Consider the following 14,109-nt stretch of genomic DNA (forward strand, 5'->3'; position numbering starts at 1 on the left):
TTTCAATGCATGTTTGTCTCTATAAGGACCACAGACAGTGTTCCTGATTAGGCACAGTTTGGCATGCCAGAGAAACGTCACAGCTCAAGCACCTGGGACAAATCTGGCAGGGGGGATGGATCTGACACCACACGTTTACAGCTATATTTTGCAGGCACTCTCCCTTTCTACAGCTAGTGCACTGCTGACTAGAATAACTTCCCCTTTAGCAACATGTGCTGAGTGGTGGAGAAAGCTTTGAGAAGTGGTTTTACTTGTTTTTATTTCTGGGAGGGGGAAGTTGTGAAGTTATTTTTGGAGAGGAGGGGGAAATAACCAAAGTTAAAGAGAGCTTCCCAGCAGGTTTCGAAAGAGAGAGCTCCGTGTCCTGAAGCAGAAGCATTTCCTTGCGAGATTGCTTTAATAATTTTGTGTAAAATGCCCCATGCTCGTCCCAGGAACCAGAGTCCGATCCCAGAGGTGACGTGGAACTCTGGTCTCAAGGAGATGAATGAGACCTGGAAGGGAGCTGTTGCCTGCCTCGGGGTGGCTGTCTTCTTTGTGATGACCATCGGGATTATTTACTGGCAAGTGGTGGACCAGCCAAACAAGAACTGGATCTTGAGAGGGAGCACCAGTGGTCTCATCTGGGAGCGAAGGTCTCACTCCCTCGTCCTGCAGACCCTGAGCGAGGAGAAGACCCTGGTGGAGATCATTGTGGGCAACTTCCCAGACATGGAGCAGCCCTTTGTGAAGAACTTGTGCTGGCTCAACAAGACGGAGTTCTGCTATACCTGGGATGCGACGGCGGATCTGGAGATCTCCCTTGAACCTGGTCCTTCCGCCGGCACAGAGTGCTACAGGATAAACTGGACTCCTCTGCACTGCAAGATTACACTAAAGGTAATGGGGATTTGGTTTAGTTATAAAACAAATGTGGTGTTTTATTAATGCATCCTGGTGCTTTCTGGGCCAGATCCCCAGCTGGTATAAATCAGCATAGCTCCAGTGAAGTCAATGGAGCCACACCAATTTACATCAGTGGAGGATCTGGCCTTACATATTTATTATAATTAAAAATAAATAAAATCAAATAAAAAAAACCCCATTAAGCTTGTCCTGCTGAGAGGGCTGGAAGAGAGAGGGAGTGTGCTTAATTTTTGTGGAAGGCACCTGGACCACACAATGATGGGGTGATCATACAAAATCCTAGACAGATGGGTGCTCCAAAGCACTCCGGGTGCTACTGTCACCATTAATAATACTCTAATAATACTCAACCAGTCACTGTAGCTACCTCCTCATAGTGATGTGGTGTTAACTAGAGGGCAGGAAAGCCACATTTAGATAGAGACTGAATACATACATATATACACCAACACACACAAAATAACAATGGTATTTAAAACCAAAAAGCTAGAAAAGGTTGTTCCTAAACAGTCACAATAGATGTATTCCAATGGCCCCGGTGGGAGAACGGCAGCACCCTCCTTCCTCTGTTTGTAACTAAAAAGAACTTATGTAAAATAAATACCCACTGCATATTTGCACTGGCACTGAAATCTCCTGGCTGTACCAGGTTTCAGAACTTGCTTCTCTGTCTATGCTAAAAGTTGGGGAACTTCCTCTTGTGTTCCCTCAGTTTGTGTGATGTTCTTGCGACTTACAGAGCACTTAAGAGTATTTTGTTGTTATACAATATTTAGGAAAGGGAAGAATGAATCAACTTGTCTGTATCTGAGCACGGCACTTTCCTTTCTCCTGATACATCAGGTGTCAGCACTGAGAACATTAATAAAATCTGATTTTTTTTTCTGATCTATACATTGTCTAGATATCGACATCTCTGCTATCTGTACAGTAAATCCACATTTAAAACACACTTTGCTTTGGAGAAATTTTTGAATGTAATTGGTGAGTGTTGCCTACGTGCATGATTTGTTTTAATTTGTTTCAGATCTATACTGCCAAGGTGATGAGTAGGATAAGTTGATCATTTTCCAAGTAAAAATCAAAAACGGTTGGAAAATATGATGTGGGGAAAGTCAGAAACAGGGAGTGGGCCAGAGTCTCGGCTGGTAGAAATCAGCTACTGAAGTCAATTGAGCTATACCGATTTACATCAGCGGAGGATCTTTATTTTAATACTCTGGGCCAAATTCCTCCACCTTAGTGAAACATTCAACTTGAGGACTGGAGTGGATTGGCCCTGCTTTTCAATAGAATTTGTCCCTCACTAGCACCCAAATAAAAAATATTTTACAATGTAGTTAAACCATTACCGAGTTCAGAAATTTTGCTTGACATTTAGGATCAGTCTCAAAGGGACCCCATAGGAACCTGAACCATGAATACGCATTTCATATTATCAGAAGACAAAGAATAATTATTCTCTTGTAGATTTGAATAAATCAGAATAAGACAGGACTCCGACACACATAGGTGTTTCAAAAAAGTTAGGAAACAGGAGTCTGATCCTTCACGATGCTGAGAACCCCCAACTCCTGCTGACTTCAGGGGAAGGTGAAACTCCTCAGATGTTTACAGGTTCAAATCCAGGCCAGTGGGGAGGAGGGGGTGAATGTGGTTATAAAAGGTGAAAGGGATTAAGCTGGGTGAGATGAGCAGGGTCTCTAACTTGCAGCAACAGAGCAAGTCAGAGAGGAGAAAATGAAAAGGAAATAAAAGGCTTTTCGGAAACAATCCAGCAAATTAGCTGTCCTTTTATCAGAACATAGGCTAAATTATAAATGTTGTTGCTGGCTGGCTGGCTCGCTTTTACCGTTGTACTGAAGATCTGCCCCAGATTGTCTCCATGTGCTTAGAAGTTTACACCAGAAAACAAAAATAAGCCCCCTTAACAGTTAAAGCCATTTATTGATGCACCGTGTGACACCAATAAATCCTCTCTCTCTGCTGAGTGATAGAAACAATCCTGTGCCATGTAGTTCTATGTCTTGTTTTGACTGCATTCCCTAGTTACACGTATAGGGCCAGATCCTCAGCTAGTGTCAGTTAACGTGACTCCATTGACTTATTCAGTTTGCACCAGCTAAGGATCAGGCCCAGATATGTTAAAGTAATCTATGGCTGGCTTTGAGTCACAGTTGTTTGGCAGGTAGCGCCTGTTTTTCATGGACTCAGCTGTTCCTTTGTAACGCTAAATACAAACTGAAATCGCCCACTTGAAATAGCTGAATTTCCCTCCCCAGGACCCCAATTCTGCATGAATCACTGCACAGAGTTAGGAGCTGGTCATTCTTTTTAGTAGTTGAGGGTGTAAGTGGGACTAGCTGCTAATGCTTAAACAACCAGAAATCCCCATTCCCCCTTGAAATACGTCTGGTCTTTCACAGAGGCACCCAAGAGGCCTTGTTCTAATTGCCAGAGATTTGAAGTCATGTGGGAGGTTAAGTCTCGCTGATCCTGCTGCTTGGCAAAAAGGAAAGGTTTAGAAAGAGCAGAGGCAACAAGAGCATTTGAACCGAAATAATATAATTGATTGTATTTAGGTGGTTTAGGAAACCAGGAGGCAAGGGGGGAAAAGCCACGTAACTCTTGATACTTTCCAGGTTTGTCTTTGTTTTGTATTATGGAGTGGCAGGAGCTTGTTGAAAAATATTCTTAGCGGTTTTTTTGGTTCATCATGTCACCAAAACACCTTGACCTGGAATCTCCAAATTTGTTTTGCTTGCCTTGCTGAGGAGAGGCACCGTTGTTAGTACTGGGGGACCTTGGTACAATTTTTGGGAGGGAAATTTAGTGGGGGAAATACATATACATGTATTATGGAGGCATCAATAGGGACTCGATAGTTAAGGATGCATTGAGATTTGCACTTGGAGTAGGGTGTAAAGACTCATGTTTTACACTTTAGTGACTGAAATGGTTTTCAAGTTCAATACAGTAACTTCAGAAAACTGAATTTTCATAATATTTGTTTAAAATATTTAGCAGCTTTTGCAAAGGAAACATTTAAAAACTCTCTCTTCTTGGATTTCCTCCTGGCAGCCTGTCCAGTCTCTTATATTGCCTTCCTGAAGCTAAAGAACCAGTCACCACAAACTCAAAACTTCTCTCTCTCACACACAAACTATGTTAAAAGCACGTTATTTAGATTGCAATGTTGAGCACCATTAGGAGAACCATGTATGATTGCTCATGCAACTGTAATTACTGGCTCAGTGGGCATCCATTCTGTGTGCAGAATAATGCAGGATCCTACAGATATAATAGTAAGATTGTGTAAAGACCATACCATAATGCATACCTGAATTATGGTTGTAATCCTAAATCTGGCACTTCCTAACTTTCAGGTGCTTGACTCTTCAACATAAATAACATTATTTTGAAAGGTACAAGGTGGGTGAGGTAATGTCTTTTATTGGACCAACTTCTGTTGGTGAAAGTCTCCCACCAACAGAAGTTGGTCCAATAAAAGATATTACCTCACCCACTTTCTCTCTCTTATCCTGGGACCACCATGGCTACAACAACACTGCATACGTTCTTTTAAAGCAGCTTTTTGTGTGTAATTGAGCAATAGTGTATGGGGGGGGGGGAGAAGGGGGCCTTAGGGTAAAAACAGATTCTGTTACATGCAACTATAACAACTCCCCCAATCATGGATCGTCAACAGGATCTGAATCCCGAGCCTTCAGCATTGTGGCACAGACTGCTGCTACGTGAGCTACAGGACCAACATTAGTGAGTGGTAGGAGAAGGCTGTTATGTGGGAAGGTGGGAGGAGATTGGATTGCTGAGTCCAGGTGCTAAGTCCAGGAAGAAGCCCATTCCAGCTTGGCTCTTGCTCTCCCCAACCCCCAGAGTCGGGGGAGCTCCTGCCCCACGTCTTGCCCCCGGAATGGGGGGTTGGTGTCTGGTGCCATTTGCAGGATATGAGAATTTGGGTGTTGCCATGTCTGTCTGTCTGTCTGTCTGTCTGTCTCTCTCTCTCTCTCTCTCTCTCTCTCTCTCCTTGCCTAGTAGTTAAGGGAGCCGAGTTTCTGCTCAATGCGGTGCCCTGGGGTGTAAGTAAGTAAGTGTGTGTGTGTGTGTGTGTGTGTGTGTGTGTGTGTAAACAGGCCACTGGGGCCATGTGCTGGTTCCAGGGACTTATAGGTGAGTAGAGCCTGGATGGGCACTCTTCTCCCCACACTCTGCTCTGGCTATTTTGGCAGCTGCCTGCTGTGGCCCTGGCTTGAGCCCACCCTTGGCGTGTTCAGCCATTTGGGCAGGCTGCCAAAAGTTCCCTGAGGGACGCAAGCGAGAAAAGGGAAATGGTGATTTAAAATCTACAGTTGCATATGTCTCAGCCAAACCTGAATGGAATTTCCTAGGAGAAAGAAAAGGCATTTCTGTAGCCCAAGAGGATCTCCCCGGCTGAATATCAAAGGCCTATTACAAAGAATGAAGGTCTGAGAGCTTCTCAGAGAAAAGGTCACAACAATCTTTTATAATAGGAAGCGGTAGGCAAACTAGGCTCACTGCTAGCTCCCCCCCATAATATATATTCTCATAACGTAGCAAGGATGGGCCTGAGATGTTACAAGAATATATATGTTGCTAGCATGGTTTCAGCTGTTGTATGGACAGGGCTTAAATGTACCATGTAGCACATGAGATTCTGTACATAGTGTAAAAAGAACAGGAGTACTTGTGGCACCTTAGAGACTAACAAATTTTTTTTCTCTTACTTAATTGGCCTCTCAGAGTTGGTAAGACAACTCCCACCATTTCATGCTCTCTGTATGTGTATATATATCTCCTCAATATATGTTCCATTCTATGCATCTGAAGAAGTGGGCTGTAGCCCACGAAAGCTTATGCTCAAATACATTTGTTAGTCTCTAAGGTGCCACAAGTACTCCTGTTCTTTTTGCGGATACAGACTAACACGGCTGCTACTCTGAAACCTGTACATAGTGTATAGACCCTAATTTACAGTGCCTTGAATAAGAACTGCAGTGGGCTGTAGAGGCTCCTACGCAGTTGCTACAGGAATTTTTTGGACGGGACCTATGTATCACATGGGCAGGCTCAAAGCATTCCTTGCACCCTGCAGAAAGTCAGAGCAGTTGGGCTTTGTGAGTGTGAAGCATGAAAGGGTGAAGGATGCAAACACATCCTAGCTGGGGCCAGAGCATTGAGCCGCAGAGTAATAATCCCTTCAGCCCACTCCGTGTGGCTGCTTCCCCAGCCTACACTACTGCAACCTCTTGGTGCCACTTGCACAGGGCATTTAGGACAATTGAATTTATGTAACTGAGGATCCTGTGGCCTTTTCTCTAACCTATCCCTACCCCATGCAGGACTGCCACACCAATTCCCCCTCCCTCCACGTGACACAGGAGGTGCAGAAGCTCCTTTGCATGATAATTCTGCTGAAGCAGCACATCTCCTGGCCAGGAGTCCTCTCCAGCTAGCGCTGACACTTCTTCGGTGACACTGCCCAGCTGCAGAAACCCCAGTGGCTGGGAGGACACGGCTGCAGCCTGCTTATGGAGGATGTTCTGACACCCATTCCCCTGGTATTTAATTAGCAGAAGCCAACGTAATCCCGGACTAGAACTAGCTCCTTTGTCTTCCAGTGGAGAGGCCAAGCAGCACGGGGAAGATGGTGCTTTGATCAGTTCTTTTGGTTATGAAATAAAACAGTCAGCTGTGTATTTAATATGAAACATACAGAGTTATGCTTACCCTGTGCTAATGTCATAAAGCAAGCGTGGCCTGCCATGTTGTAGCATTTTGGATGCTAGAGAAAACAGGAGAGACTTTCAAGTTCTGAGGAAGAAAGTCCTTTTCAAGTCAGGGATTACAATAAAAGCAGTAAATAGCCAATGTTAGGATTATCCTCAGAGTTATTTATTGCATGATGTCTGCCTGAAAACCTTATGGCAAGATCAGTAAGCCTATGGTATCGTGCTAAGCATGGCTTACATAGTTACTGGATTGATGGAGAGCCAAATTCCCTGCTGTCATAAATTGATATAGCTCCATTGAATCTGGTCCAGCCCTTATGGGAAAGAACCTTTTATCAGTAACCCAGTGTTTGCAAATATGGGGCCCACTCCTGCTCCCATTGAAGTCAATGGGTTGCTCCCATTGACTTCTACAGAAGCCAGGAGTAAATCCACAGTTAGCTGAGTGGAGACTTGAGGAACATGTTCCAGTTGAGGATGGCTAAATTGGAAGGTTCAGCTCTGTGGTCACATAGATTGTTACAGCATTAACCATTGGGATATCTTAAAATATGGAGATGGAAAACAGTGCTTGCTATTATAAATGTCTGTGGGCCAAATTCTGCCTACATTTTCACCACTGTAAATCTAGAGAGGCTCAGATATCACTGGAGTTCCTCTAGACTTAAGCGGATGTAACTGAGGGCAGAATTTGTCCTGCTCTCTTCACAGCCCCTTGGAATTTGGGTCTCCAGAATGAAAGGTGCCATATATTAAATGTACAGCAAAGCATCCTTGATTACTACTAATTTACTAGAAGCAGAACTGAAATCAGATCCGATCATTTTGAAAGGACTTAAATATTTGGGCACAGGTCCTGTGTCCACAAATATCACTAGAATCTAGGAATAAATGTCTGTCCAGATCTGTGAGAGGAAGCTTCTGAAATGTGAGACTATCTGGTCTCAAGGCCAACAATGAGTTTCTCGTATGTCTGAAAGGGAAAAAAGGCAACTAGCAGGTTTGCAGGCATGCTATTCTATTGTAGGACAGAGATGTTTAGTAGAAGGAGGATTCTTCAGATTGTTTCTCTTGCCTGAAGGAAGGAGCTCAGCTGGGATATTAGCGCTTCTCATCTCTCTACAAACCCATTTTCTTTATTGAAAGGTTTTATTTTAATGCTTCACTCCACGCATACTGAGTGTGTCTGCATTGCAATCATAGAGTATGATTGCAACTGGTGTAGACATACCCAAGGTAGCTTTAATCTAGCTAGCTCAGGCAGCGGAGCAGTGAAACTGCAGCATAAGTTTCAGCGTAGACTAACCAACCAAGTAATTAACCAGGGTTCTGGCCAGGCATCTGCGCTTAAGTACATTGCTGAACCAGGGCTACATACAGTAACATACCAACACATCCTATTATAATGAGAGGGGATGATGAGGAGAAGGTGATTGTGATGGGTTGGATCACAGAACCCCCCTGGGGAGCTGCCACCCGATGTGCAAAGACTACCCCTGCTTCTGTTTTCCCTGCCAGCTCAGGACTCCAGCACCCTGTCTTGCTGAGCCAGACACTCCCGTCTGCTCCAACACAGACCCAGGGTCTGAATCACTTGCCCCAAAGCTGCACGTTTACCTGAAAACAGCTCACAGAAGTGTGCTTGTCTCTAGCACTCAGATGCTCAACTCCCAATGGGGTCTAAACCCAAATAAATCCGTTTTACCCTGCATAAAGCTTATGCAGAGTAAACTCATAAATTGTTCGCCCTCTATAACACTGATAGAGAGATATGCACAGTTGTTTGCTCCCCCAGGTATTAATACATACTCTGAGTAAATTACTAAATAAAAAGTGATTTTATTAAATACAGACAGTAGGATTTAAGTGGTTCCAAGTAGTAACAGACAGAACAAAGTAAGTCACCAAGTAAAATAAAATAAAATGCGCAAATCTATGTCTAATCAAACTAAATACAGATAAGTTCCTCACCAGTTCCAGAATGCTCCCTTTTACAGGCTAATCTCCTTTTAGCCTGGGTCCAGCAATCACTCACACCCCCTGTAGTTACTGTTGTTTGTTCCAGTTCCCTTCAAGTATCTTGGGGGGGTTGGAGAAGCTCCTTCCTTAGCCAGCTGAAGACAAAATGGGGGGGTCTCCCACGGGTTTAAATAGACTCTCTCTTGTGGGTGGAGACCTCCCTTCTATGCAAAGTCCAGCTCCAAGATGGAGTTCTGGAGTCACCTGGGCAAGTCACATGTCCCTGCATGACTCAGTCTTTACAGGCCGAAGCCATTGTCCACATGGTATCTTGCATGACTCCAGGAAGACTTCTTATGTGGAATGGAGCATTCCAAGATGCATTGTTCCCCAAGTGTTTCCTGATCAGGTACTGAACCTGGCAAATTCCTTCCTCAAGAAACTGATCAAATGCCTCACAAAGCTTACTTAGAAACCAAGCAAGTATACAGCCCATATTCTTAACCTCAAGTAGAAAATGATATATGTGTATAGATAGGATGAATAGATATAGTAGACCATAACCTTTACGGAGATATATTACATGGCACAGGCAGCACAAAACATATTCCAGTTATGTCATACATACATTTATAAGCACCCCCCCCATAAAGCCTTATGGGGTACACTGTCACAGTGATAATATATGATAATGTGTTGTGCTGTAAAGTAATGTAAGAATACTAGATCAGACCAGTGATCTGTCTACTCCAGTAATCTCTTTCTGAGAGTAGTCAGCACCAGCTGCTTCAGAGGAAGGTGCAAGAAACTGCAGGTGGTAGTTAAGGGATAACCTGCCCCCCAGGAATGGACATTCTAACACCCTGCCCCACTGCACCCCATTCCCAGAAGTTGGTTTATGCCCTGAAGCAAGGGGGTTTGTATCCTATCTGAAACTGCTGTTTTGTTTTTGTGTTGTTCACTATTGTAACCTTGGATAGTCTTGTTGTGAGTATAAATGTATAATCCTGCTAAGCTCTGGGCCTTAGTGATAATTTTGTTGCAGTGAGTGCCACACGTTGAGTGTTGGATAAGTAATATTTCCTTTTAACTGTTTGGAATTTGTCACTTTTCACTTCCATTGCCTGTCCATTTGAAGGGTTCTATTCGCAGGAGTTTGGGATGACTACGTTGTTTAGATATACTAGACATATTTGGCAGAAACTGTTTTAGAAATATTTTCTAGGCATTTTGTTTTAAATGGAGGCACTAATTTCCGTATGCTACCACCTAAGGGAATTCATTTTGTTGTGACTTTCTTGCAGTGGACTAGTGCCTATTGCAAAACTCAAGAAACGGTGGTAGATATTTGAGAAATTATTCACAGGCAAATCATAAATGTCAAGACAGCCCACTGGATAAAGTACATCTGTGCCGTTTTATACCTCAGTATGTGTTTCATTTAATTATTGTTTTATAAAGAACATTACTGGAGGGATAGAAAAAGCTAGAGAGAGGGAATAAAACCTAACCAAGGTTGAATGGTGGTTTTTCGTCTTTAATGAACAGCTCATCTCTAGAGCCTCCCTGAGTGGTTTTACTGTTCTTCATGTTCCCCTTCCTCCTTTGGCCAGGCCCAGAGGATGGTATATTCACAGCTTTTCTTTTCCCCATTTGGTCCCTTCCTTGTCCATGTTCTTTATGGCTATCAACATGGCCCATGTTAAAATAATTGAAAACAAGTTACCTGATAGATATGAAAGCATTCTTAATTCTCCATTAACAACTATTAGGGAAGTGTTTCTAATGGGGGTCCCCTATGGATTGGTTCTCAGCCCAATGCTACTCAATATTTTTTTGTCAGTTATCTGGAAGAAAATATAAAATTATCGCTGATAAAGTTTGTGGACGACGCAGACTGAACTCCCAGGCGGATGCTGAGATACACAATATGTATAAAGGGGTAGGTACTGAATAGGAGTAGGGAGGTGGTGTTACCATTGTGTACAGCATTGGTGAGACCACCCTTGGCATATGGTGTTCAATTCCAACGTCTACATTTTAAATAGCCTATTGAAAAGCTGGAGAGAGTTTAGAGAAAAGCTACAAGAATGGTTTGTGGTCTATAAAACATTCCTTATGATGAGAGAGACTTAAGATAAATAGACTGAGTGTATCAAAGAGAAGGTTAACAGGTGACTTGATCTGCACAGGGAAAAGATATCTGGTACTACAGGGCTCTTTAATCTAGCAGACAAATGCATAACAGCTGGAAATTGAAGTCAGCAAAGTTCAGACTGGAAATAAGATGCACATTTTTAACAGTGAAGGCAATTAACCATTGGAACAGATTACTAAGGAATGTGGTAAATTCTCCATCATTTGGCGTCTTTAAATCAAGACCGAATGTCATTCTAAAACAGAGGTGGGCAAACTACGGCCCGCAGGACCGTCCTACCTGGCCTTTGAGCTCCCGGCCAGGGAGGCTAGCCCCCGGCCCCTTCCCTGCTGTCCCCCCTCCCCCGCAGCCTCAGCTCGCCGTGCTGCCAGCGCTCTGGGCAGCATGGCTGGCTCCGGCCGGGCGGCGCGACTGCCAGTCCTGGTGCTCTGAGCAGCATGGTAAGGGAGTGGGGGGTTGGATAAGGGGCAGGGGGTACTGGGGGGTAGGGAGCAGGGGGCGGCCGGATAGGCGTGGGAGTCCCGGGGGGCCTGTCAGGGGGCAGGGGTGTGGATAGGGGTTGGGGGGTTGGGAGGGGATGGGGTCCCGGGGGGCAGTTAGGGGCGGGGGGTCCCGGCAGGGGGCAGTCAGGGGACAAGGAGCAGGGGGGGTTGGATGGGTCGGGGGTTCTGAGGGGGGCAGTCAGGGGACGGGAAGTAGGAAGGGGTGGATAGGGGGCGAGGGCCAGGTTGTTTGGGGAGGCACAGCCTTCCCTACCCGGCCCTCCATCCAGTTTTGGAACCCCAATGTGGCCCTCAGGCCAAAAAGTTTGCCCACCCCGTTCTAAAAGATACATTCTAGTTCAACCACAAGTTATAAGGCTCAGTGAAGGAACCACTGGGTGAAATTTGATGCATGTGATTATCATAATGGTCCTGTGATGCGGGGTGGTCTCGCAGTGCTTGGAGCACTAGCACACTCTTCCCAATTATGGTTCCAAGTCCGTGGGTTGGCCGTAGCACCTAGTGGCTCAAGGCTGTAGATTGCTGGTAGGGGAACCCAGGCCCTCCCTCTCCACCAGGCTCCAACCCAGGGCCCTGGGGCTGGCAGTTCAGGTGTGCGGCAAAGGCAAGGGTATCACCAAGACTGCTCCTTGGGTCACTTCCTACTACATCCCCTGTCTCTCTAGAGGCCTAGTAGTTGCCTGGCTATTGACTTGCAATACATACTCAACTGAAAGGGGTCTGGAAGTTCTTCCTCCTCACTCACAGGCAGGCACTCTGCTGTCTCTCCACTGGCAGCCTGCATCTCCCAATTGAGGTCTGCTCCAGATGGCATTGGACTCTTTCTGTATCCCCGCAGGAGCTACCAGAACAGCTCTGCTCACTGGCACTGACCTCCCTGACTGAGCTATGCTGTGCCTTTTTAAACTCCACCTCTATTGCAAGCACCTCCAGCAAATATGTCTGGACGGAGCCTCCTGGGCTCAGATCTGCTCTTTAACCCTCTGTTTCCCAGTGTGGGGTTTGTACACTACAGCACACATCCCTTCTAGCCTTAAAAATCTATTACTCTTATTTCCAGCATCTCTAAATCAGGTTTATGCTTTGATGCACTGCTATTGAGAGCTTCTTATATATATATTTTTTTAAATCTAGACTGGTAGGTTATTGTTTTTCTGAAAGGACTGCATTTTTATTTTTTTTAAATAAGGGTTACTAGTTTGGGTCAGAACATTAGCGGCTAAAGTTAAAGTTGCAGTTCTGCGCTCGCTCTCTCTCTCTCCAGTATATAGACCACAGCTGGTCAAAAAGTTCTGTCAGCTTTTAGATGGAAAGCTGCTTTTTGATTAAATGGAAATTCCAACACAAAACCCCCTAATTTCATCAAAAATTTGAGTTTTTGTAAAAATAAATATAAAAACTCACTTTTCAGTTGCCAAAAATCTGAATAACATCCAGATTTGGGTTTTTTGTATTAAAACAATATTTTGTCAGTGGTTTTTTGGGGGGGATATTTCCTGGTCAGCTTTAATATAGATAATAAAATACACAATGAACAATATTTGTAGTGCTTTTGCTGTATCTATAGAAGTGCAAACCATAAAAATTCAATAGGGGAAGGAAACTGGACCAAAATTTCCCTCTCAAGTCCACATGGTAGTAGATACCTGCTTTGATATTCCACTTTCACTGCATGTGTGGAACTCCCCAGAAGAGTTCTGGAGACAAGATCCATTGAAAGGATTTAAAAGGAAAGTATCGCCTTTAGTTTTTGATTGATAAGAAGTAGATACTTTTTAAGGCATGTAATGTATAGAGTACCTGAGATAATAGAATAACAGTGTTGCCAACTCTTGTGATTTTACTGAGTCTTGCTATTGCTTGATGTTAATAAATCCCCAGCTCCTGGAGTCAAGTGATTATGCAGAATTTCAGCTTTCATTTATGAAAAAAATATGGTTGTGGAGAAACATTTGTCACATTTTGAAGTTTAAGTTAAAAGCTCAGATACAGGAAGACAAAGAGAAAGTACCTAAAATTGATATATATCTTTTTAAAATCTCATGGATTTTTAAGGACTGTCTCATGATTATTGAATATTTGGGGCTGGCAACACCGGTAGTATTGTGCACTTGCAGAGCAGTCTGCCTCAGAGCATTGGGAAAACATTCACTTGTTAATCCTCACAGCATCCAGTGAGGGAAATGTCATTATCCTGAAGGCTACCGGTGGGGAAGCTTGAGACACGGAGGTTCTGACTTTCCAAAGGCCCCCCAGTGAGTCACTGGCGCAGAGTTCCTTGCTCAATCCACTTAAACCTGTTCCCTTTCTAAGCACATAATGTAAAGAGCCCTCTCTCACTTCTTCATTACCCTATGTATGTATTATCCTGTGTACCAGTCCCTGGCACAAAGAGTTTTCTGTCTTCATTTCTAACAGAACTCTCTGTGTTTGGTTGCAGGATTGTTTTTCAATGACTAATGTCTCCTGGTACGGAGGAGCAAGCATCAGAGCCCAGCGCTGGCCTTTGAACAATGTGAATACAAAGTCCCAGCCATTTGTTATCAGCAACCTCACCAAAAATCCCACCGGCTATGGATCTGTTTTAGAAAAATACTTTTTGGGATCAACGGGTAAGAAGAGTTACTTTGCTGTGATTTCTCATTGTTGCTGACACTAACTGTGACGGGTTAGATCACAGAAACCCCCTTGGGAACTGCCAACCTATGTGCCAAGACTACTTCTGCCCCTGCTTTCCCTGCCAGCCTGGGACTCCAGCACTCTGTCTTGCTGAGCCAGACACGCCCGTCTGCTCCAACACAGACCCAGA

The 14,109-nt window shown here is 44.2% G+C and overlaps 1 protein-coding gene across 1 annotated transcript in view; it reads left to right on the plus strand.

Annotated features, from left to right (window-relative positions):
* The first annotated feature begins 211 nt into the window (after positions 1–211).
* LOC112107610 (SITS-binding protein-like) overlaps positions 212–14,109 on the plus strand; it is a 67,301-nt gene continuing 53,403 nt past the window's right edge. The window contains exons 1-2 of the mRNA XM_024201384.1: positions 212–882; positions 13,741–13,912. Coding sequence (XP_024057152.1) covers positions 418–882; positions 13,741–13,912 — 637 coding nt within the window. The 5' untranslated portion in view covers positions 212–417. The remainder of the gene's footprint in view (positions 883–13,740; positions 13,913–14,109) is intronic.

This window comes from Terrapene carolina, unplaced genomic scaffold (assembly GCF_002925995.2).
Source record: "Terrapene carolina triunguis isolate 2854851 unplaced genomic scaffold, T_m_triunguis-2.0 Scaffold261, whole genome shotgun sequence".
NCBI classification, from domain to species: Eukaryota; Metazoa; Chordata; order Testudines; family Emydidae; genus Terrapene; species Terrapene triunguis.